The 26,284-nt window shown below is 41.5% G+C and overlaps 1 protein-coding gene across 6 annotated transcripts in view; it reads left to right on the top strand.

Moving 5' to 3' along the window:
• Positions 1-21,785, top strand: part of NRP1 (neuropilin 1) — a 158,020-nt gene extending 136,235 nt beyond the window's left edge. For 2 of the 6 annotated variants that reach the window (XM_017871637.1, XM_017871658.1), the window contains exons 12-17: positions 1,773-1,832; positions 7,049-7,186; positions 12,952-13,223; positions 13,717-13,813; positions 16,765-16,815; positions 19,176-21,785. In XM_017871637.1, coding sequence (XP_017727126.1) covers positions 1,773-1,832; positions 7,049-7,186; positions 12,952-13,223; positions 13,717-13,813; positions 16,765-16,815; positions 19,176-19,465 — 908 coding nt within the window. In that variant the 3' untranslated portion in view covers positions 19,466-21,785. Of the gene's footprint in view, positions 1-1,772; positions 1,833-7,048; positions 7,187-12,948; positions 13,224-13,716; positions 13,814-16,764; positions 16,816-19,175 lie in introns of all 6 variants that reach the window. The other 4 variants (XM_017871626.1, XM_017871648.1, XM_017871667.1 and 1 more) reach the window with 4 other exon arrangements.
• Positions 21,786-26,284: the final 4,499 nt, after the last annotated feature.

Here is a 26,284-nt window from a genome sequence, read left to right on the forward strand (position 1 = left end):
TATATATATATATATATGTATATATATATATATATCAGCCAGGCTTGGTGGCACACACCTAGTCCTGGCTACACAGGAGGCTGAGGCAGGAGGATCCCTTGAGCCCAAGAGTTTGAGGCTACGGTGCATGATGGCGCCACTGCACTCCAGCCTGGGTGACAGCAAGACTCTGTCTCAAAAAAATACAGATTTCAAAGCCTTATGCCTAGAGATTCCAATTCTCATTTAGGTCTGGAGAGGACAGGTGGATGGGAGACTGCAATTTCAACAAGCGTTCTGGTGATTCTTATGGTTGGGCAAGTTTAAGAACACTACTTTGCAACAGAAGTATAATGATGAACAGTGGGAAATGGGTGAGTAAAGAGGTGGAAGAGAAGGTGAAGCTAAGTCTCAATAGACAAGGTTACAGCCTGTCCCCTGACCAGTGAGATGCAGTAGGCCTGCACTCATTGGAAACTCACAGCACTTAGGGTGTTACTTGTTCAGTCTGTGAACAAGTTTCTCCTGTTCTTGTTCACAAGAACTGGGACTGTGAAATGTTTCTCCTCTTCTCCTCTTCCTGCTGCTTCCTGCAGCTTCTCCAAACCACATACAGGGCAGGGTATTTGTCCTTGAGGAAAGTAAATAGCTCCAGTAGCCAAACAGAGGAGGAACCCATAGCACCTTACTTTAAACCCTCAGTTTTCCAGTTTTTAAAATAGATTGTGGGGACTAGCCTTGCAACTTCCCTGAAGGCACACACCTGAAACCTTGGAAAACGATTTAAAGAAAAGAGGTTGAGGTCAAGTTTAATACCTTTGCTTTTGCAGAGGCCTTTGCTTTTCACTGTTGCAATTGTGTGCTGTGCTTTGTCTGGGAATCAGTGAGTGCCCATGGAGTGAAGTCCCAGTTTCTGGGTGCCTTCTGGATGCTTTGTAAAGAAAGGTGTTAGGCTACGTTGTCTACTTGAAAATTGCAGGCTGGGCACGGTGGCTCACACGCGTACCCCTAGCACTTTGGCAGGCTGAGGTGGACAGATCACTTGGGGTCAGGAGTTCGAGACCAGTCTGGCCAATATGGTAAAACCCTGTCTCTACTAAAAATACAAAAATTACCTGGGCATGGTGGCACATGCCTGTAATCCCAGCTACTCAGGAGGCTGAGGCAGGAGAATCACTTGAACCTGGGAGGCAGAGGTTGTAGCGAGCCGAGACTGTGCCACTGCACTCCAGCCTGGGCAACAGAGTAAGATTCCATCTAAGAAAAAAAGAAAGAAAAGAAAAGAAAGAAAGAAAGAAAGAAAGAAAGAAAGAAAGAAAGAGAGAGAAGAGAGAGAGAGAGAGAGAGAGAGAGAAAGAGAGAAAGAGAGAGAGAGAGAGGGAAGGAGGAAGGAAGGAAGGAAGGAAGGAAGGAAGGAAGGAAGGAAGGAAGGAAGGAAGGAAGGATGGAAGGATGGAAGGAAGGAAATCGCTGAGAGATTAAAGTGTTCTCTATTCCACTAAGTGTACCAAAACATCACATTGTATGCCATAAATATACACAACTTCTATTTGTTAATTTAGACAATTATTTTATTTGTAAATTTTTAAAAGAAATATGTTAGGTAAAAAAAATGGTTTATTTGAATTTGATATTGTGATGAGCAAAATTGAAGGGAAACAATTGCTACCACTGAAATTAAAAGGATTTTTCTATGGAAAATATTTGCCTCTGATAGACATTTGTAAGTGTACATTTTCCCCTACATATTCGCTACCGTTTTCTTATTTTGCATGTTGCTGTTTTGTTTTCAGGTGGCACCACTGTGCTGGCCACAGAAAAGCCCACAGTCATAGACAGCACCATACAATCAGGTATCAAATAAAATATGAAACGTGGCAGATTCCATGTACCTCTCTCCTCTCCGTGGCTGCGCTCCTCGCTTTCAGTTTCCCTGAAAGTCCTAGAAGGAGAGATGCCACACAGCATCTGGTCTCCAAGCATGAGCCATAAATATTGCTTTCCTTTCATCCACATGTATATGCAGCAGGGAGTGAGATTTCCTTCTCCATCAGTAATTGCCAAATGGTGACAATCCCAGCTCTCCACTGAAGGAACGGAGTAACATACTTTGTTTAAATGCAGCACATCTAGGACATGGATTGTGTTTGCAAACTACAGGAGGAGGAAATCTCACAGGCAGCACAGCCCAACTATTTATTTTCATCGCAATCCTGCAAAACCCAGACAGGCAAAGTTTGTCAGTTTTGCCTGCCATGGAGTTGGCAGTTTTACAACAGCGTTTCCAGTGGGCGTGCCATGAAACGGGGTTCAGGAAACCACAGTTTATAATTGTGCACAGAGAGAAGCACACCCTTGGGAACAGCACCTCCTCATCCTTTTATTAATAGAAAAGCGTAACGACTTTTAAAGCCCTTGGTTTGCTGTCGATCGGGGGCCAGTCACGGTTAAACGGTGGCCTTCCTCTCGCTGGCCTTTGTGTTTAGTTAGTATCCTGTAAAATTCTTCCCGGCAGACATACACGAAGGGAAACAGTCAGTATAAGCAATCAGAGGTTTTAAATACTTTAAAGTTAATCATTAGAGTAAGGTGAGCAGGTCAGTTTTCCAGCTTTCTCCCATTTCCTCTATTGAAGCTCGCTCAGCCTTGGCCTCTGCAGTCATTTATTAATGGGGCGTGTGGTGTATATCAATGTTTCCTCAATGGTATGACACTAACCAGCTAGGCAGAAAGTAGAAAGGGCCGCCCTAATTAGTATGCTTTCTTAAAGGACACTGTCACTGTTGACCTGATTAAACTGCAAAACAAACTTCTCTTCGGTCAAACTTAACCCCCAGCTGCCCTATAGCATGTTCAGGTTGACAAAATTCCTGCTACCACACAGCCCAGACACCCCCTACAAAACCAAGACGTGAAACAGAAGAGTCACTGCGTAAATTCAGAAAATGGTGTAGTCCTACACACATCTTAAGTTGTAAAATGTGGCTTTCAAAGACTGTGCAGGCACCTCCCATAACTGAAGGTACTCATGAGAACAGCCCTGCCTCTCCTTTTCTTTGTACCTTTCCTGTAAGTGCTTAGCCCTTGGGAAGATTTTCTGTGGATAAAGGGTAATGACCACCAGTTGGTTCCCTATGTCCTTTCTGGGATAGGGAAGAGGGGTGAGGTGAATAAATGAAGTTCTGATCACATAACAAACATTTTAGCTGTTGTTGCAGTTTCTTCTCTTGCCAGAGAGGTAATTAAAGCCACTATGAAGTTGCCAGCTAATTTATTTCATTTCATCTCTCTTCTCCTTGACTATGAAAGGGTGTAGGGATCGTTAAAAAAAAATAGAAGTGAACAAGAGCTGTGTAGAAAATGGAAATTTATATCAGATTCCAAATCTAGGTAATCTTCCCTGAATGTTGAAGGTCAATATTGTCAGAGCAGGAGTGGTTTTGTTAACATATTTGATTTGTGCACAATCTCAAGGTCACTTGAGGGATGGCTTCTCAGAGGGGCCAGTCATTCCTGTCACAGAGTCTACTGTGGTCAGAGGGCAGGTGTGCAAATTACAATAGTAGGACCTATTGCTATCACCATCTGAACAAGTTCAGTTCAAACCACACGGGTCTACTGATCGGGGTGGTCTGGCCCGGTTTGAATTTCACAGTCAGTGCAGAGTCCTTTGCAAATTGACTTGCTTTCCTGTTTCTCCATTGTCTAAGTCATGAATCTGGACTCCAAGTCTCTGTGGCTAATAGACTGTCTGACCTTCCTGGAAGGAGTTCTGTTGATTATAACCTCCTCGCTAAGTCAATGCCCAGAATATTGCAAGGGGACTTGAGCATGCTTCAGCCAGGGGTCAGGTCTGACTCTGAAGAGCTGACCTAGTGGCCCGAGTCTCCTGATACTTTGATCCACACTGTTCTGCAGGATTCAGATTCTTCAAGCGTCATCACAAGCAGCAGTCAATGAGACCTCAAAACCTTCATCATAATTCCATTTTGCCATTATAGACTCAACTCAGAGTCTTACGATTTCATCTTGCTGATTCTCATCAACATAATAAACTCCATGGGCATGTAATATTTATATACTTTTATGTAATCAGATGCAGAAAAGCTGGTTAACGCTCCACCAGCAAGTGATGGGATCCTTATATTTTTAATCCAGTTCTCTCTGGCAAGAGCTCTAACCCTCTGAGGCTCCTCCAGCATTCCTGCAGCAGCTCGGAGTATATTCATCACCTATGATTGTATGGGCCTGAGCACCTCTGCTTGTTTAGACTGAAAGACTAGTCTATGAATAAGTGAGTTAACCTGCTCTATAGAAGTCTGGAATACCAGATTTAAAAATTAAATCCTTATGCATACATGTGGTGCTAATGATCCAACTTCAGGCAAGATAGGTTTGGCAAGCACAGCTGGTACTTGCTCTCAGAGGCTATAAATTTGTTTTAAGTTCAGAATATTGTTTCCTGCTAGTTTTAAGAGTCAAGAAGGGATTTAGCTGAATTACCCCCATTGAATTTAATGAGAGTTGTGTGCCCCTCCAGGGCTTGGGTAATATTTTGAAAACGTAAACGTCAGTAGTCCTATATGTTTGTTTCATTCATTCATTTGCTTTTTTTCTTTTCTTTTCTCTCTCCCTTTCTCCTTTCCTCTGTCCTTCTCTCTTTCTTTTTCCTTTCTATAAATGTTTATGGGTAGCTTGTGTGTTTGTCTTTCTAGCCAAGCTGAAAGGTTACTCCATAACCCTCCCCAACAAAAGGCATTGATTTAAAAACATACCCTTTAAATAACCAAATTGCCACAAGTTACTTGATCAAGACAAGAGGATAAAAGGGCAGTAAAATACAAAAAGTTAGAGCAATTCACCTTGTTAAATGTACAGGATGAGGAAGGACACTGGAAGGTAAAGGCAGACTGTCATTCTCTGAAGCGAGAAGTGCCTGAAACATTTTTTCAGGCAAAGTGGTTCCATGTCCTGGTCATTTCAAAAATATCCAAGTTCCTACATTTTATGATATCATCAGAATATTAATAGCCACAATAAAGGATGATGTCGTTTTCTGTTCTATAGATAATCAACGTAATGCATTAACAAGGTAAATATAGGCAGAACTGTGTGTGCTGGAGTGGCTTTCATTATCCTGAATGTGCATGTTTTATCAAGTGTATTTAAGCAGAAAAATCAATACCACACACACATTAACGTGTTCCGATATTAACATTTTCGAACATGAGATTATGCAACAATACATTTCAGGGTCGTGGGTGTTGGCATCCAAGGTGGCTCAATCATTCAGTCACCGTTCAGTTGACTGTACTTCATCTACATAATTCAATCTTGCTGCAGAAAGGTGTGGTAAATTTTGGAGCGGGTTTCCCATGCCTTAAGGAGTCCTGTTTCATGGCTATGACAGACTAAACCTGAAATATATCTCTCCGATGACACTATACCTGTGAAAAATATAGCCTTTGTGCACTAAATGTAAGTACTCATGTTAGACACATCACATAGCTTACTAGTTTACTTTCCTGAACTGGCTCTGTCTACCCTTTGGGAGGTCACAGCATCACTGGGAGAATCCAGACTGCTCCTTTTTGATAGTTCTTATGACGAATTCCTTCCAAAATTTGACATTAGCCCTAGAAAAGGGTTCCTTACAAGCTAAAAATGCAAAGCAAACCATTCTTATCTATTCCATAAATCTTCCCATTAAAATTCCTCCTGCCATTGGGGGAGGGGCTGTGGAGACCAGGCTCAGAGCAGAAAGCGAGATACTTTGTATTAAACACGAGCAAGTTAAAGAGAAGCTCAAAAGGAGATAAGGTCTTGGCCTGACCCTAATACAGCATCTAATACCAGACTTCCCTTATCGTTCATAGGGATTCTTTTGAGGCTTATTTTTAAGTTCAACGGGCCAGACGCCCCAGGCGCCTCCCTGTTTGTTTCAATGCTGCCATCTCGTGGACTGCCTAAACTCAGTAACAAGCCTAGAGGCCCTTCGTCACCAGGGAAAGCAGCTGTGTCTGTGGGCTTCGTTCTTTACAGGGAAGATGAAAGGAGGGGGCAGAAACCTGAGAATTTCATCTTTAGAATTTTTTTATTGTTAGCTTATGTTTACGAAAACAACAGTCATACTTGGGATAAGTAGCGATGATTTCATTTTTCCCATACTTAAAAGTTCAGCTCCTTTCAAAAGAGGCTGCGTAAAAGTCAAGCTGTGGGTTTTAAAAACACCATAGTCCAACAGCACCTTGTAGGGCACACACAAGGCAAGTCATTCCTGTGAATTCATTCACGCTGGCTTTTCAGATTCCTAAGGAAGCCTTTTGAACATTAAAAAAAAAAAAAAGTAAAGTAAAGTAAAAAACGGGTAGCTACTGAAATGGGCTTTGGATTCAGATGACCTTGCATTGAGGTTTTAAGCCAGGTGAACAATTTATATGTAAATTTAGAAATTAAAAAAGCAGAAATTTATACTTAAATTAATCGACTTTATGGAAAACATGGAAGAAAAAAAAATAATCTTAAAACGCTTAAGAGATTCTAATCCTGACATTAAAGACCTGAAGCATGAACTGGTGAGGTGGAAATAGAGAAAACCTCCCGGGTGAGGCATTTCGCCAAGTTACTTTCCACTTCTGAGGCTTCATGGGTCAATCTCTAATTAAGATTCTTTTCATTGGTGGGTATCAACTTATATGATTTATCCTCAAGAACAGAATGGCTTTCATATTAAATACCGTGGAAATGGGGAGAGTGTTGCAAATGTAATATACGTGCTTTAGAAAATAGCCTTCCTGGAAATTTTATGTAAACCCAATTTGACAGGCAGTCCATAATCCTTTTAAAGCTGGATTTTTAAAGAAATTTCTCAATGTGATTTTGCAAACATTTTGACATCTCCATGCATCTTTTGGTTTCTTGGTAATCCTGGCTTTCCCAGAATTTTCAAACAGACATAAAGTTGTATAAATCGTGCTTTTCATGAATGAATGAAGGGCCTTTGTGACCCTGAATGATCAAATGTGTCTTTCTCTGCTTGTCTCTTATTTTTGCTTCCCATCCACTGAAGAGTTTCCAACACATGCTTTTAACTGTGAATTTGGCTGGGGCTCTCACAAGACCTTCTGCCACTGGGAACATGACAATCACGTGCAGCTCAAGTGGAGTGTGTTGACCAGCAAGACGGGACCCATTCAGGATCACACAGGTAGCACAGAGTTCACTTCGGCTGCATGGCTTTGCAGATTCTCTTTGATTCTGAGGCTGTGTTACTGGGAGGGCTTCTAATGTCTGTGAATTTAGGGGGGTAGGAAATACTACAGGCATTCACACGTGCCCTTATTTTCTGGAATTAACAATGTTTCTTTCCCTAGTAGAAAGAAGCATAGGGCAAATCATAGTAATGCCCCTTGAAGTTGGCCACTGATTGGCCTCCTTGAAAACAGCCCATTGGGCAAGGATGTATGCATTAGCATTCATCTTATACTCTTTTTTTTTTTTTTGAAACGGAGTCTCACTGTTGTCTGGGCTGGAATGCAATGGCACTATCTCCGCTCCCTGCAACCTCCGCCTCCCGGGTTCACGCAATTCTTCTGCCTCAGCCTCCCGAGTACCTGGGATTACAGGCACACACCACCACAGCCGGCTAATTTTTTGTATTTTTAGTAGAGACGCGGTTTCACCATGTTGGCCAGGCTGGTCTCGAACTCCTGACCTCATGATCCACCCGCCTCAGCTTCCCAAAGTGCTGGAATTATAGGTGGGAACCACTGCAACTGGCCTTATCTTATACTTTTTCTGAACTTCTTATTTTGGGCAATTTCAACCATATTCACAAATGGAAAAGAAATAGTAGAATGAATTCTCTATATGCATGACCCTGCTTCAACAATTATCAGATCATAGGAAACTTAATTTATGTCTGTCATCTTGATTTCAAACAGTCCAGGCATATATTTATGTCATCTCATTTATTTTACAACTAAAGAAACAATTCACAATGCTTGCTCTCTCCACACCCTTGAAGGGGAGGTGGGGCAAAGTGGCGTGGGATTCTTAATCACTGGGGAAAGATTAGTGTATTTCCTTTGAGCAGGTAGAAACCTCACCATGCCCTAGCTCACAACCCTCCCACCACCTCCTGCCTTACTTTCTTCCTAAGATTAATTGGTGGGGGAGGAATGGGTTGGGAGGCAGAAAGAGCTGGCAGCTTCTCCAGTGAACTCTCTTATCTGCCCCCATTCTGCTACCCACCTAGTTATTTCACTGCCCAACTTGAGGTACAGTATAAAGGACCAGCAGGCAGGACATGGTGGCTCACACCTGTAATCCCAGCACTTTGCGGGGCCAGAGCAGGAGAATCAGTTGAGTTAGAGAGTTAGAGACCAGCCTGGGCAACACAGCAAGACACTGACATTACAAAATAAAAACTTTTTAAAAATCAACCAAGCATAAGTGTGCACGCTTATAGTCCCAACTACTCAGAGTCTGTTGTAGGACTTTGAGCCTAGGAGTTCGAGGCTGCAGTGACCTATGATCGCACCATTGCACTCCAGCCTGGGTGACAGAACTGGAACCTGTCTCTAAACAGAAAAAAATAAAAATTAAAAATAAAGAAATAAATAACCAGCCATGTCTGGCCCAACACACACACACACACACACACAAACACACACTCACAGCAAACAACCAATCCACGAACTTCTGCACCCACTCGGAAATACTTACAGAGCACTGCTTGCTCAGGTAGTGGCTTCCCAAAAGGTAATCCCGGGGGCATTTACTGATGCTAGGAAATCTCATTACATTCTCCCCATCTTGGCTCTTTGGGTGAGTGAGTCAGTGGACTGATGGCTGGGCCAAGGGTACTTCATGCCTTTCCCATTTTGTGGTTCACTTTTCTCCCAGTGAATATAACCATTAAATAGGTTGAATAGGCCTCCTTCTACCACAGTTACCTCCTTGCCTAATGAGAATGACAAGGAAATTGGATAAAATTGGACTCCTTCAAATCTGAGACACTTTCAATTGAATCTTAAGACAGGCAGTTTTAGAAAACTTAAAATACTTTGACTGTAAATGGCACTGTACATATAAATGGCATCAAATTAACTAAATGCAATTAGCCAAAATGAAGGCAGTAATGGTGGAAAAATTGATGCAAAGTGAAGCAAAATGGCTCAGTAGGATCTGACATTCAAAGGAGGTTAAAAGCTATGTTAGCCAGAGACAAAAGCTAAAAGGCTTGCAGAAGTAAAGTGCTAATTGAGAAAATGAAGACAGAGTTCCTGACCCAGAACTGTGATAAAACCCTTGAAAGGGAAAATATCAGTGCTTTATGTGTTAGAGTATCAGAGAAGGAGGGCTTGTCTTAGATTAACAGCTGAGAAGTGTGATTCCTTCAGAAAGATTGGACTCTTTTGTTCTCTCAGCCACCCAGATTTACTTGGCAGTTGTGCCAGGTCAGCTCCGACTAGAAAGAGCCCCTGCAGCTCTAGAAACACAATCATTTGTGCAGAGAGATGGGTGAGCCCAACATCTGAAAGGCAGGAACTACTTGTTAACAGGGAAAAGATCTAGATGAAAAGAGCCCTCCACGAAGCTCCCGCGCGTAGACTGACATTAGAGAGTAGATGGTGCTTTTTTACAATATTATTTGGTGAAACTTTGCAAACCAGAGATTGGGTTGCTTAAAAAGAAAATGAACACTAGCTAGGTAAAATATCCTGCTGCTTAATTTTGAATATATTGAAAGGCATCCCATTTGCTTGGTTTTCTGCATTTGACCTCTAAGAATGGAACTAGGTACCTCCTTTCAGAGGATTCCTGAAGTCTGGCATCTCTCCCTGGTTCACTGAACAAGTGGTATTTGAGAAGCTCTGTTACAGGGCAGATGCTGTCTTGGGCACTGGAAATATACGTGTAAAGGAAGACGTCCCTACACTTGAGGAACTCACAGTCTGATCATGGTTGGGAAGTGACCACAGTACAGTTCAGTGAGGACTTCCAATGGCAGAGGCCAGTGACAACGGACCGTGTAAAAGATGATGGAAGAGGGGTCAGGGAAAACAGCCCTGTCCAGACACCAGCTGAGCTAGGCTTATTTTACTGGCTTGTGTTTGGTATGCTTTGCACAGGTTTTTGTATGGGAAGTAGGTAGAAGTAGAGTATACATGATTTTGGGAGCTACCTCCTTGCCTAATGAGATTGACAAGGAAATTGATGAAATTGGATTCCTTCCGTTTTCACTGAGTAGAGCAGAAGTTTGTGGATTGGGTGTTTATTGTGAGTGTGTGTATGTGTGTGTTTTGGGCAGGACACTGCTGGTTCTTTATACCACACCTTAAGTTGGTGATGCAGTGACCAGGAGGAAAACAGGATGGGGCGGATAAAAGGTCCATTGGAGGGGCTGCCAGCTCCCTCTTTGTGAAGAAGTGTGGATAGGCTGCAGGAAGTGAGCAGCCCCTGAAGAATTCTAAGCAGAGGAGCAACACGAGCACATTTTATTTATTTATTTATTTATTTATTTATTTATTTATTTAAGACAGGGCCTCTGTTGCCTAGGCTGGAGTGCAGTGGTGTGATCTTGGCTCACTGCAACCTCCACCTTCCAGGTTCTAGCGATTCGCCTGTCTCAGCCTCCCAAGTAGCCGTACTCCCAGCTACTTAGGACTACAGCTATGTAGGAGCTACTACAGATGCCCACCAGCATGCGTGGTTAATTTTTGCATTTTTGGTAAAGACATAGTTTCATCATGTTGGCCAGGCTGGTCTCGAACTCCTAACCTCAGGTGATCCAGCCACCTCGGCCTCCCAAACTACTGGGATTATAGGCGTGGGCCACCGCACCCGGCCACACAAGCATATTTAAAGACCACAGTGTGAGAGGGCAGGGACCATAAGAACTTCCTTAGGCAGAGGATTCTTGAAATCTGGCTTCTCTCCCAGTGCACTGAACAGGCATCATTTGAGAAGCCCTGTTACCTGGCAGATGCTGTGTTGGGCACTGGAAATACAGGTATGAAGGAGGGGGTCCCTGTGCTTAAGGAACTCGCTGTCTGGTTGTGGGTAGGAAGTGATCATGGTGCAGTTGAGTGAGGATGTCCAATGGGAGAGCATCCCTCTACCTACGTCCACTTCCCTCCTTCTTTCTAACACCCATCCTCTGACTGGCCTCAATAAACTTCGAGCAGTGAGCTCAATAAGTGGGATTAAGACATGGCAGCAGCATTGCCAATTTCAGTCTTTTTTCCATAAGATTAGGGGGACGGAGGCACAATGGGTGTATTTTTTTCCCATCTTGGTGGATTTGTCACAGTGAAATGGCACCATCCCACACACAGGTGATCACATCTTGATAAATTAGTGGGCAAAACAAATCCTAAGCGTGAATGGATCAGCTCAGTCACAGAGGACACCCTGCAAGGTCGGAGAGCAAGAGGGACATTCAACCTGCAGTATCAAACCTACTAGAGTGGCTAGAGTTGCCACTTGTGAACACCCTTCCCTTACGATTCCACCCACTGGTTTGAAGAAGGGTGGGCTCTCACATAAGCAGCCAGGTAAGGAAAGGAAACTGCCCGTGAACACATCCACATCCACCTGGACACTGATGACACAGGCGAGCAGAGAGGAGTATGTGCCCACGTGTGCACAGTGAGAAAGCACCTTGCAAACACACAAGCCTCTTGGGCAACAAACACAACCTCCTGCTGCCCACTGAGGCCCGAGCAGCAGATTCACACTTAATCAGGTGAGGCATTAGAGAAGATGATTTCTATTTGCAAAGCCAGCAGTGAAACATGAGTTGTGTGTTTAGACCAGGTGGTGGCAGGAGGAAATGTTCCCAGTGGGTGTCATTAAAAGCGAAGCCAAGAGAAAGTCCTCGCAGTTCAGCAAGTGTCTGTGTTGCCAAAATGGCACTTTCTAATGAACCTCAACAAGGCAACCTTCCTCTCCTTGAGCCAGAAGCCCACATCAAATAGGAGCAGGCTCACAGGAGAGATGCAAGTTCTCAGGTGTATTTAAGGAATTCAAAACCATGAAAACAAACTACGGGAAAATAATCTGAACTTGAAAAGTTTTTTTAAAAGATTACTGCATTATTAGGAAAAACTACAGATTTATGATTATCAAGGAGTCATAGTGACAGAAGTTTCATTAATCAGAATTCCTGCTGCTCAAATGATAAATAAAAATACATCTCAATGATTTCATTTAATGCATGTGTTCACACGGATGCTGCTGTGCGATCTTAAAGTTGCATGAAAACAGGGTTTCTTAGGCCCAGCGTGGTGAATCATGCCTGTAATCCCAGCATTTTGGGAGGCCAGTGTGGGAGGATTGCTTGAGGCCAGGAGTTTGAGACTAGCCTGGGAAACACAGAAAGACTCTATCTCTACTTAAAAAAAAAAACATTAATCTTTTTAAGAACTAGCTGAGCATGGTGGCATGGGCCCATAATCATAGCTACTCGGAATGTTGAGACAGGATGATCACTTGAACCAAGGAGTTTGAGGCTGCAATGAGCTACGATCGCACCACTGCATCCCAACCTGGGCAACAGGAGTGTCTAAACATAACAGATAAATAAATAAATAAGGTTTCTTCCTAGAGAGCCAGGCGTTTTCAGTCCAGGCTATGCACAGACTTTGCTTTCAGTTTGCTTGTGATGGTGCAAATGCCAGCTTGAGCCATAGCCTGTGTCCATATGAAAATGTATTCCATTTTAAGTAGTATCCTAATTAGTGCCACTCAGCCTTCCGCTAATCAAATGTCCATTTTGCAGGAGCTGAGAGCAGGGCCTCAGGTGCCCATGAGGTCCCCAAGTATGCACACTTCTCCCTTTCCACTACATATTTGAGTTCTTGATACTCAACGCAGGAAGCTTTTGATTAGTGAGACTTGAAATAAGAGAGATAAAAGTGTGGTAATCCTGGCCACTCTCCCTAACACAGTTCTTTGTCACAGCAGGAGATGGCAACTTCATCTATTCCCAAGCTGATGAAAATCAGAAGGGCAAAGTGGCTCGCCTGGTGAGCCCTGTGGTTTATTCCCAGAACTCTGCCCACTGCATGACCTTCTGGTATCACATGTCTGGGTCCCACGTTGGCATACTCAGGGTAAAACTGCGCTACCAGAAGCCAGAGGAGTACGATCAGGTGGTCTGGACAGTCACTGGACACCAAGGTGACCACTGGAAGGAAGGGCGTGTTTTGCTCCACAAGTCTCTGAAACTTTATCAGGTATGACCTCTTCCCAAGGCTGGGGAGGGCAGTGGCTGCAGGAATACTGAGATGATATGTTGGAGGTTGTGCAAATGAGATGCGAGAATTATTCTGAAATTATTTCCAGTGTTTCCCAACCCTGAGATAGTGCTGCAATGATAACCACCTTCATAGCAGATTTCACAGTCTCCTATATTGAAGGAATAGAACCAATTTGCTGAGAAAGAACCCAAAGGACTTCCATGTCATCTATTTCTGGGCTTTCACAATGTATCATTCCTTTTGTTTGGTGCTTTCTCCCATTTTAAAGTTTGTATTATAAAAAGAGAGTGTGAGGAGAAGGTGCATGCCATCACCAGGCAGCTAATGTGGATTGATGAGTGAAGTGTGTGCTTACACTGAATCTGATGAATTTAATTTATGTGTCATAGTGGGAGCTGAACAAGCATTTGTAAACTCTGCCACGTGAGATGAGCATTTCAATACTGTGAAAATGATCTTATTTTGTTAGGTGATTTTCGAGGGCGAAATCGGAAAAGGAAACCTTGGTGGGATTGCTGTGGATGACATTAGTATTAATAACCACATTTCACAAGAAGATTGTGCAAGTAAGTATGAGCTGCTGTAGAAACCAATGGAGTACTTGCCCAGGGCAAGACTCTTGCCAAAGTGGTGGTCTTTGTTTTGCCCATTTCTACTTAGAATTTCCGTGTGACCTCTCGGCACATCATAGGAAATGCATATTCTGGTGCAACAGGGCATAAAATCAGCCCAATTTACCTGTGGCTGTCCCGTCACCTACCCTAGGTCCTTCATAATGTCTGCTTGATACCTACAAAACTCCACAAATAATGCAGAATCCAAAAATTATAGCTAAGAAGACCCAGCTTACAAGCTGTATATGCCATACCGAAACATTTTGACCAACAACGGAAAGTCAGACATTGGATAATTCCAAATATCTGAGTGTATAAACAAAACAGCAAGCCTCTAAAAACTTTGATCAGGACAAGTTTAATTAAGAATACATTGTTAATGAACCATAGAAGCCATAATTCTTTGCTTTATTACAAATAAGTAGATGTTTCTGACTTTTAAAATAGCTGAAATGGCTTAAAAGACTTGAATGAAATTCAGAAACTTGGCCTAGTATTTCAGAGTTGGTCTTTATGGTTCTTGTACTAGGTGGATGTAAGACATAGAAAACCAATTCATATTCCCTAGTTCTTGATATATAATTACAAATAGCATTACTAATGGCAGTGTAATAGCATGGTAATTAATCTTAAGCTCCATTTGCTACATTGAAACTTTTGTTATACATCATTATATAATACGATGTTAATTATAACAAAATGGGATAAGCCTATTGGGCAAATTTAAGACAAAGGAGGCCTGTTGGCTGTAATGGGAGTTTTGGTCATTTCAGCAACTTACAAAGCTTTTATTATATAATATATTGAATATATATAATCCGTAAAGTGGCAATAATTTGATAGGATCCATTGAAGAAATTGGGCAAAAAAAAAGGAGCAATGAATAAAGGCTTGCTTCTTCATACTATTAAAGGGAATCTGCTTAGCGCCACCCTACTTAGCAAATCTTCACAAGAATGATAAGGCTTAATAGTTTAGCTGCAACTCCTTTACAAATTACCCACATCCATATCTACACTGCTGTTAAAATGTGTATTTCATGTAGTAACACAGTGTCTGTGATATCTTCACTTCTTCATTCCAAAGTGAGAATGATGATGGTGATGTTTTGGGATGTAAGAGCAAACTCCACAGACTAAAACGAAGAAACGAAATTCAATTCAGTTCAACAAGTTCTGACCACATATCATATGCAAAGCAGCATGCGGATGCTCCAGTGAAAGTACATGGCTGAGCCAGGCGCAGTGGCTCACGCCTGTCATCCCAACACTTTGGGAGGCCGAGGTGGGAGGATCATTTGAGGCCAGTAGTTTAGGACCAGCCTGGCCAACATAGCAAAACCCCATCTCTACTAAAAACAAATACAAAAATTAGCTGGGCATGGTGGCACGCACCTGTAGTAATCCCAGCTACTTGGGAGGCTGAGGCAGGAGAACTGCTTGAACCCAGGAGGCAGAAGTTGCAGTGAGCCAAGATCATGCCAGTGCACTCCAGCCTAGGTGACAGAGCAAGACCCCATTTCAAAAAAAGAAAGGGAGAGAAAAGGAAGGAAGGAAGGAAGGAAGGAAGGAAGGAAGGAAGGAAGGAAGGAAGGAAGAAGGAAGGAAGGAAAGAAAGGAGGAAAAGAAAGAAAGGGAAAGAAAGAGAGAGAGAGAGAAGCAAGAAAGCAAAAGGAAGGAAGGAAGAGAAGGAAGGAAGGAAGGACAGGACACAGCTGAGATATCTATGGGACTTTTTCTTTTCTTGTAATTTGTCCATTTAGCTGTAGTTGCTGCCAGGCATTGTAGTGGGAAAGTCACAACTAGAGCTCCATTAAACCACTTTATTTGTTTATATTGCTACCAATAAAAATATGTGTAAGAAAATTGTACAATGATTCATCAAATATGCATCCTTGAACATCTGGGTGTGGATGCTATGAGATTATCAACTATTAATCTTTCATTCATACATACAACAAATATCTATTAAAGCATCTATGATGTGCTAGACACTGTTGTAAATGCCGGAATATAGCAGTGGACAAAGCACTCAAAAATTCCTGCTGTGTACTTAGTACCACAGGGATACCGGAACTTTACTTCTTCGATAGCTATTTTATGTATTTATCTATTTTTGTAATACACAGGACACAGTCTCTTCCCTCAAAGAATTGACATCCTATTCGAGAAGCGAAAGTAACACACACCAAATTTAGGAAGCAGTTTTCTGCAAACTATAGGATGGTCGCCATATGTACAAATCTACTTCAGTAGAACCTATGTTCACCAGATTTTTCTTCCACATTTCAGATGCCAAAACCATGTCTCTTCCCCCTTCTCTTCTTTTATTTTAAATTTGTTGTTGTTATTGTTTTCGCTTTTTTGAGACAGGGTCTCGCTTCCATCACACAGGGTGGAGTGCAGTGGCACCATCATGGCTCACTGTAAACTCCATCTCCTGGGCGCAAGCTCCCCTTCCGCCTCAGCCTCCTAAGTAGCTGGGAAGCTAATTTTTTTATTTTTGTAGAGGTCTCATTATGTTGTCCAGGCTGGTCCTAAACTCCTAGCCTAAAGTTCTCCTGCCTTGGCCTCCCTAAGCGCTGGGATTATAGGCATGAGCCAGCACACCCAGCCCACCCTTGTCTCCTAAAACAACAGACTCTGCTAGCAGCAGCGCTGCCTGGATTTAGATATGGCACCTTAAAGGCAGTGTTGTGACGTCACACCACCAATTTCCTGGTCATTTATTGATCTATTTGGTGGGTTCTGGTTGAACTAAAAAATCCAAAAGGAGCCCAGTAGAGACGTGTGTGTGTGTGTGTGTGTGTGTCTGTGTGTATGTACCTAAAGGTTTGTGTAGTTTGGTGCATTATATTTTGTTGGCAGTTCCAATATCTCTTTCAATTTTGTTTGACTTGTCAGAACCAGCAGACCTGGATAAAAAGAACCCAGAAATTAAAATTGATGAAACAGGTAAATTTGTCTTGCTGACCAATTTAAAAAAAATTTTTTTACTATGGCTTTCATTGTGTTTATGAAGCAACTTTGTGGAACTCTAATACACCAGAATGTCAAAAAGTTCAAATGAAAAACATCTATGCCCATGGCCCTGGGTTGGTGCTGTGGATCGGATTGTGCCCACAGAGTACCCACTTCCGAGCTGCCCGTAAGACTTGGGGAGCCTCGGTGACGGTTCCTGCTTGTACACACTTGGTTGAGCCTGGGAAGTGTGCTCACCCTGGCCCTTCCCTGCCCAGTCTAGAGGTGGAACATAAAGGATAATCAGCTCAAACACACTGAGTTTATCACTACAAAGACAGAAAACTAGTGAAGACTATTTCCATACAGTTATTTGAAACCAACCAAAATTATTGTCTCTAGTTGATATCCAGCTAGGATCTTTAAGAGACCAGAGCCCAATTTCTGAGATAATCCATTGTGTTTGATTCATCTTTTCCCATCTTCCTCTACTGGAACCTTGGTTTTGTGATGACGATGATGATGATAAGAAGGATTTATTGAAGAGCTAGTATGTTCTGAGCACTTCATATACCTGATCTTTTTCTTTTCTTTTCTTTTTTTCTTGAGACAGAGTCTGTCTCTGTCACCCAGGCTTGGAGTGCAGTGGTGTGGTCTTAGCTCACTGCAGCCTCCACTTGCCAGGTTCAAGCAACTTTCCTACCTCAACCTTCCAAGCACACCACAGGCCCACACCACCACGCCTAACTTATTTTTGTGTCTTTTGTAAGATGGAGTTTGACCATGTTGCCCAGGCTGGTCTCGAATTCCTTAGCTTAAGCGATTCCCTGACCTCAGCCTCCCAAAGTGCTGAGATTACAGGCATGAGCCACTGTACCCATCCTACATACCTTACCTTATTTAATCCTCACAGCAGCTCTAGGGGTTGTATTTATCCCCATTCTACAGATAGTGAGACTGAAACTTAAGTAGCACAGCCAATTGGGTGCAGGCTCACACTTTAGCCTGATGAACTATAAATGTGTGTTTTTGTTGAACGCTGCTTGGTGATCAAATGCAAGACCTTTGATCAGAGTTAGGCCTTGCCTGGTATAACTCTATTCCCAGAAGTTTCCACATCTCCCAGCCAGCATTGTGGGCTGTTGGACACTTGCTCCAGCATCACTGACAGCTGCTGTGGGTAGTGCTGCACCCTGATCATCAATGCACGTCAGCATCTGTTGCCGTTAGAAATGGGATCCTACTCTATGGCCAGTCATGGACTTCATAGAGACAAATAAATATGGCACCATGCTGTTAGTAATATGAACACATTACCAAGTCCACACAGAGATATAAACTTTATTAGAGGTTGTTTCAAAACAATATTTCATCAAGGGAGAGAATATTAATATGTCCCAAGGCTTGTTTTCTCTTGATTAGGGACTTGCATCTCATATTTTTAGTTTTCTTTGATTGGAATCTTTGTTGATCAGAACACCATTAAGTAAACCCCAGGCACATTGTGCGTTAACATTTTCTTCCCTTTTCTAGTACCAGCTAATTAGGCTCAAAGCTGCCATGTTAACAATTTCTCCCATTCCACTCTAAAGAAAACAAGTCCCCAGTGACTGAGCTGCAGAGCAGTGCAACTGTCTCCAGTTAAACTACCAGGGCTGCAAAGATGCTGATTATTAGTAAATGTCTTCTATTTGGCATGACAGACACGGTTTTCTCGATTTGAGCCACAATCTGTTTACATGTCAGCAGCAAGCATTCTCTTGTTCTAAAAAAATCACTCCTTCTTTACTGAAACTACTGTAGACTTTGGGCAAAATTTGTTTGACTTGAAGATTTCCCATAGGGGAGAACAAACACATGCATAAACCATGCCAGATCCTGGAAGCAGCACCACGTAGAAGGGCAGCCATGAAGGTTTTTCTCGTGCCTGTTTTGGGATTAGGTACATGCACTGGGAATGGTAAAATCCCCTTGCTAGACTAATGTGTGACTAAGCATTTTGCAAAACTTAATGACCACATATCTAGCCAAGGACTGTAAACACAGATTACAATCTAGGACAGATGGGGCAGCATGAAATCTGAATTAGATGAGCACGGAACCTCCCAGTTTATCCAGAACAGGTTGTTTCCACGTGCTAAGCAGTCTGGCAGAAGCCCCAGCGCCCATTCCCCACTACCACCTCCCACTCCCCACTACCACCTCCCACACTTCTATTCCCAACAATGAGTCAGACATGACAGGCAAAACTGGGGTGTGCAATTTGCTCCTGTTTCATTTCTTTCTATTTTTCTGTCTGCTTTCATCTGGTCCGTTGGCAGTGCTCACGGAGACAATATTGTTATTTTCCATAGGGAGCACACCAGGATACGAAGGTGAAGAAGAAGGTGACAAGAACATCTCCAGGAAGCCAGGCAATGTGTTGAAGACCTTAGACCCCATCCTCATCACCATCATAGCCATGAGTGCCCTGGGGGTCCTCCTGGGGGCTGTGTGTGGGGTCGTGCTGTACTGTGCCTGTTGGCATAATGGGATGTCAGAAAGAAACTTGTCTGCCCTGGAGAACTATAACTTTGAACTTGTGGATGGTGTGAAGTTGAAAAAAGACAAACTGAATACACAGAGTACTTATTCGGAGGCATGAAGGCGGACAGAGATGAAAAGACAGTCAGAGGATGGAAGTGGAAGGACAGGAGTGAGCTGGGGAGCTGTTGATCTTTCACTATACAGGCTGGGAAGTGTGTTGATGACCACTGAGCCAGGCTTTTCTCAGGAGCTTCAATGAATATGGCTGACAGACATGGACAAGGAGCTGTGTTCACCATCGGACTCATGTACAGTCAGCTTTTTTCCTGTTGGTTTCATTTGAATAATCAGATGCTGGTGTTGAGACCAAGTATGGTTGACATAATCATTCATTTCGACCCCTCCTGCCCACCGCCCCCCCCCCAACTTATGGATTCTTTTTGGAAACTGTGCAAAATCCAAGATGCTGGCACCAAGCGTATTCCATGTGGCCCTTTGGATGGACATGCTACCTGAAACCCAGTGCCCAGAATATACTAGAATCACCGCATATCAGTGGACTCCTGAAGTTGTACTTGTGTATAATTGCCCGCGTCGTGCATAGGCAAAGAAGGATTAGGCTGTTTTCTTTTTAAAGTACTGTAGCCTCAGTACCAGTATAGTGCATCAGCTCTGTTTACGAAGCAATACTGTCCGATTTTCTTGCTGTTTTTCCAGTGTTGTACTAAACCTCGTGCTTGTGAACTCCATACAGAAAACGGTGCCATCCCTGAACACGGCTGGCCACTGGGTGTACTGCTGACAACTGCAACAACAAAAACACAAATCCTTGGCACTGGCTAGTCTATGTCCTCTCAAGTGCCTTTTTGTTTGTACTGGTTCATTGTGTTACATTAACGACCCACTCTCTTTCTTGCTGGTGAAAGCCCTACTCTTTAATCAAACCCTGGTGGCCCACTGACTAAGAAGAAAGTTTATTTTCGTGTGAGACGTCAGCCCCTCCGGGCAGGCAAGGGCTCTGAAGATTTGGCAACGTGGCTTAATTGTTCTGCTTTTTCTGTAGTTCAATTTCATGTCTCTTGACCCTTTTGTATAAAGCTGCAATATTCTCTCTTGTTGTTCTTTCATATGGAATGTATTTTCAAATGTAAACTCTTTTCTCTTTCTCTCTCCTATCTCTGTCTTTTTTTCCTCTCTTAAAATTGGAGGATTTGCCGTTGTCCAGAAAAGAAACTTGCAGCTTTAACCTGCTGGGAATGGCAAACGATTTTACTAGACTTTATGTTTAAAAATAAATAAATAAGGGAAATTCCTAACTTTGCCCTCCAAAGTCTAACTTTGGTTTTCTTGTTAACTGGTTAAAGTGACAGTATCTTTTTTCCTTATCTATTCTGTTCAAAATGACCTCTGATAGAAATGTTGGCATTTAGTAGAAATAGTGGTAAGTTGAGGAAAGAAATAATACAAATTGGCTTTCAAGTGAGACTCAGACGAAGAACTGGATAAAATCTTCCAAATATCCAAAAGCATGAGAATTTTCTATCCAAATATGCAAAAATGACCCAAGAGAACCTTCCTGTTTTGCTACTGAGTCAGACAAGGGAATTGGAAGGAATAACAGTTAATTTAAGAATTAAACTATAAATCCTGATGCCTGGGAGTCAAGTATTTTAAGATAAGAGGGGGGAAAACATAAAGTCAAAACAAATGGTTTGCAAAATTCATAACAGCAGCCTTGAGAAAATAGACTTAAATGAATGCTTCTAGAAATTTCCAGCGGCTCGCAAAAAATAAGCCTGCCTTAGGGCTGGCAACACCTAAGCCTCTAACAGCACAGGGAAGCAAATATCTTACCAGGCAGCCTATGAATTAACCCAAAGAAGCTTTGGTGGTTTTTGGTACATTTTTACCATGCCATGTTGGACATGAGATTTTTTAGATCTTCCTCCCTTCCCTCATTGCTAGACGTCTCACTCAAAGACATTTGTTGGGAGTCACATTTGCATCATAGATGAGACAGTCCATTCATCTTAGTTAAATTGGATTGAGAATGCCTTTTGTTTCCAGGAAAGTATTGATCACCATGAAAGAAGAATAGTTTTTTGTCCCCAGAGGCATTCATTTTGTTGATATAATCCTGCCAGAAGGAAAGCACTAAGAAAGACTTGTTTTTTGCTTTTAAAGGCAACAGACTTAAAGTTGTCCTCAACCAAGGAAAAATGATACTGCAACTTTAAAATTTAAAGTATCTTGCACTGATAAATATATTTAAAATTATATGTTTATAAAGTTATTAATTTGTAAAGGCAGTGTTACAAAATGTTCAGTTTATATTGTTTTAGATTGTTTTGTAATTTTTAAAGGTGTAAAATAACATATTTTTTCTTTATGGAAATCTATAAAACTTTCTGTAGTAAAATGTTTTCATTTTACTGGTATATTATTGCTTCATGTTTTGTACCATCAAAAGATTTTGTGCAGATTTTTTTTACAGAAATTATTATTTTCTATGACAATATGACACTTGTNAGTTATTAATTTGTAAAGGCAGTGTTACAAAATGTTCAGTTTATATTGTTTTAGATTGTTTTGTAATTTTTAAAGGTGTAAAATAACATATTTTTTCTTTATGGAAATCTATAAAACTTTCTGTAGTAAAATGTTTTCATTTTACTGGTATATTATTGCTTCATGTTTTGTACCATCAAAAGATTTTGTGCAGATTTTTTTTACAGAAATTATTATTTTCTATGACAATATGACACTTGTAAATTGTTGTTTCAAAATGAACAGCGAAGCCTTAACTTTCAATGACATTTGTATTCTCAGACACTGAGTAGCATAAAAACCACATAGAACTGAACTGTAACTTAAATTCCAAACTATGACTACTACATTCCAAAGAAACAGTTGAATTAAACATTTTCATAAAATATCCCACACCTGATGGCTTTTATTATATTAGCACTGTTCTAGTTAAAGAAGTTGGTGACATTCCACCATCCAATAACTTTCAAGATTTTTTAAAGTTCTCTTTTTTAAAATATTCTGATAAGGAGAGAAGATTAAGAAGACGTTTTCTGAAAGTAGAATCTCAACTCAAATTGGACCCTGTCATGATAAGGAATACAGAATTTGATGTTAGGAATGGAAATGTTTAAATCCTAAATTGTGTGTCAAATGTTCTATATTTCATTTGGTAAAGTTTCTTTTATCATATTCACTCATAACTTGGTAAGTTTTGTTCTTGTAGAAAATAGTAATGAGCCTGGCAGTATTTATTCATGCACCCATGCTACATTTAGGTAATGGGAAAAGTTGGGTAGGACATTACAACTGGCTGTTTGGTAATTCTTAGGAAAGTTTTATTCCATCTGAAACCAGAATAATAGGAAAATAATAACAACAACAAAGACAACAGAAGTGTCCAGTTAAAGGGGCCCTTTTTACAACAAAACTGGCCTAGCTTAATTTCTACTACTCACAGACCAGTAAGTCTTTCTCCACTACCATCCTCTGACTGTAGGAAAGCTAATTCCTGGAAGCACAGGAACTCCCTGAGGAGTGGGCTGCTTTGGACAGCCAGGCTCCATCAATCAATATTTCCTTCACTGCCTGCTTTTCTCTGGATGCTTATGCCTTTTTGCATTTTCCAAGATTAACCGAGAATAGAAAATTTTCCCTAATGCATGGGTTTTTAGGTCTCTCTACTCACAGAAAAGAGAGAGAATCACTTTACTAAAGTTACATTCTACCTAAATTCATGGATGTTTCCAGAAAAATATGATGACTTTCAAGGAGTCTATTAGAATTAATCCACACATACTTTCTGAAAAATGCTAAGGGCCATGCACTAATATTATCTCTGTTTCATTGTTTGAGAAGAACTTCAACATGAATACTTTTCACTCTTATCCCTAGTTAGAGGCTAAGCTAGGCTTTTCATACTAGGTTTAACAAGCTAAATCGCTGTATAATACTTCCCAGATTCAGGACTGAAACATTTAACTTAAAGCATAAAAATGATTTACAGTTCTGTCTCCTTTCTTCCCTCATAACTTATAAATTGCCACTTGGGCTGAATTGCGCTGTATTTTTATGCAAATCAAATCAGCATTCCATAATGCTTCTGCTTCCCAATGGTAATTATAACTGTGTTGCATTAAAAAATAGCTTTGCCAAGAATTAGCTCTATTTCCCTAAACTATATCCACTAAGGGATCTTAAGCAGAATTTCAACTTGGGGATTGAGAAACCTAGATGAAGGGACTGTCACACTGAGTAGAACTTAGCACCAAGAAGCATGGAAGACAACGATGAGAACTGACTTTTTCTCCACAATGTTCCAAAGAAGCATTGAAAGATGATTCAGAGGAAAACATCACATTATCACATGCATGCCAGAAAGGTCCTAAAATGAAAGGAGCTGATCCTATCATTTTAGGAAAGAGTATGGGGATTGTCTATGGTGATGGCATCACACTGCTATTTGTTGAAACTCTAGCTGTTTTCACAGCTGCTTTGTGAAAGGTAAGTAAGGAAAGTTTTGTGATTATTCATTCCACTTTATAAATGGGGAATCCAAAGTTCAGAGAGGTTGAGTGATGAGTTCATGATGTATCTGGTCTCCTCTCTCCTCCATTCCTCCCACCGTTCCACAGTTCTGCATTAACTTGGGAGAGGTTCACAGGGGACCTGGCTGCCCAAAATGTGTCCCAAGAGGCAGCAATAGCAGCAGCATCACTGGAAGCCTGTTAGAAATGCAGAGTCTCGGGCTGTGCCCCAGATCTGCTGAGTCATTTTAACAAGATCCCCAGACCACCTGTCATCACATTCAGGTTTAAGAAGTCCCAACGTGGCCTGTCGCCACCTGAGCTAGGTGTGCAAAAGTTTGCATTGCTTCAGATGGTGGTGTCTGAACACAAAGCACTTTTCAGAAGCATCTAAACACAATGCAGCCTGTAATAACACTGGTAAATTTAAAATCTCACTTAACCCAGAAGTGCTTTGTGGTCATTCTGCCTGATTACTTGTGAGGGGCCTAAAAGTGGGCTTTTCTGATAGAGAAGAGAGGCTGCTGATGTGGTAATTTGCTGGATTAAAAACTTTAAAAGTGTGGCAGAAGCATAGCAAATGCTCTTTTCCTTATCACAGTGCAGTCAGTGGAGAAAGGGGAATGCACACCAATATGTGAATACCCAATTCCTTCTACTCAAAAGACGTTGCCTTACATAGCACACATGGCTTAATACCTTCCAAAGATATTAAATTCCTGAATAGTAAAACTAGATGGAACTCTATTTAATCTTTATTATTAAAGAAAATATCAGATAATAGAGCTTTGTTGTCAATAGTGGCTCCCAAGAGAGGGTTTTTCTATGCGGAAAGATTGTCTCATCTCCACATCTAAATGGAATTGTCCTGTAATGATGCAGGCGTTCACAAGTGTATAATATTCATAGCCAATAATCTAATTTTATCACTGCCCTGTAAATGGACTTGGAAAGTCGCTTGCTCTGGCAGAATGTTGGGCTGGAAATGGACTCGCTGTCCTGGAAGGGGCTTCTGAGTCTTGCCTTTGTGCAGCTTGGACAAGACAATGACTCACTCGGATGGAAAGCAGGTCTCTGTTCCTCATAATGCTCCTTTCAGTGATCTGGGCATCTCTGCCCCGTCATTTCTGACAGCCAATTCCACACCCTTTCCTTAAGGCCTCGTTATCATTTTTTCAGATAGATGATGCTGGCAGTGCTCATGATCTTGATGTTATCCTGCCAGGAAATCATTCCATCACCTATCAGGATTATCATTGCTCTAATTTTGTCCAACTTCTGAAATTTTTCAATGCTGATTAAATTGCTCCTTGACTTTGTATATCTGATATATTCAAAGCTGACTCAATTGTTATGCTCTGGTCTTTTGCAATTCTGCTGGAATTCAAGCCCTCCAACTATAAGAAACTTATTTTTAGAGTCTTAAACATGATTTCTCTTGAGTCAACTTTTAATTTTATTTATATTTAAGTCACCCAAATTCTCGTTACTTGTAAGAAGAAATACTCTTTCTGTCATGCAAATAACAAATTCTCCCTTCTATTTATTTTTTTATTATTATTATTATTTTTTNCGGCCTCCCAAAGTGCTGGGATTACAGGCTTGAGCCACCGCGCCCAGCCTCTCCCTTCTATTTAATTTTACGTACATATTAGAAAGTTCGGCTGGCTGGAGAGGTCCAAGCCATGGCAACAGGGTGATCTCTCCCATGTACCCTAACACACAGAGTTAACTACAGTAGATATTTATGTTCCAACTACTCAGGAAGCACATTGTCAAATCCACTCTGCATAAATATCTTAACTCCTTAATATCATCCACTACAATTTCCTAAAGGTTTGCTGTGTACCAGACTTTGCTAGATACCTCAATTAATCCTTCAAGCTACCTTGTGATTTGGGGATATAAAAATAGGTTCAGAGAGGCTAAGAAAAGTAACTAATGTCACACAGCTAGTTGGTAAGGTGCATTTGCAAGATTCAAACCTAGGTCTGTCTAACACAAAGCTTACAATCCTAATAGCTACCCTATGCTGCTTCCTCAGTGTAAAGACATAGTTTTGTCACTGCATGTCAGTTGATACAGAAATGCTTTGCAGTGTGTTAGCTACAATCTCACTTTACTATTAGGCCTGGTATTAGTCAGCTTGTGTTAGGCTATAAGGTAAGAAATAAACTCCCAAATATTAGTGGATTAACCTATAAAAATGTATCTGTTGCTCACACAAATTGTACCATGAGTCTGGTGGCTCTGCAGGGCAGCCCTCTTCCACGCAGTGATTCAAGAATCCAGGCTGGTTACCTCTTACTGCCATACTGACCAGAACATGTGGCTTGTAGTCTCTGTGCAAGAGAGAACTAGAAAGATGCTTACTGTCTCAGATG

The sequence above is a fragment of the Rhinopithecus bieti genome, unplaced genomic scaffold (genome assembly GCF_001698545.2).
Source record: "Rhinopithecus bieti isolate Rb0 unplaced genomic scaffold, ASM169854v2 scaffold_763, whole genome shotgun sequence".
Taxonomy (NCBI): domain Eukaryota; kingdom Metazoa; phylum Chordata; class Mammalia; order Primates; family Cercopithecidae; genus Rhinopithecus; species Rhinopithecus bieti.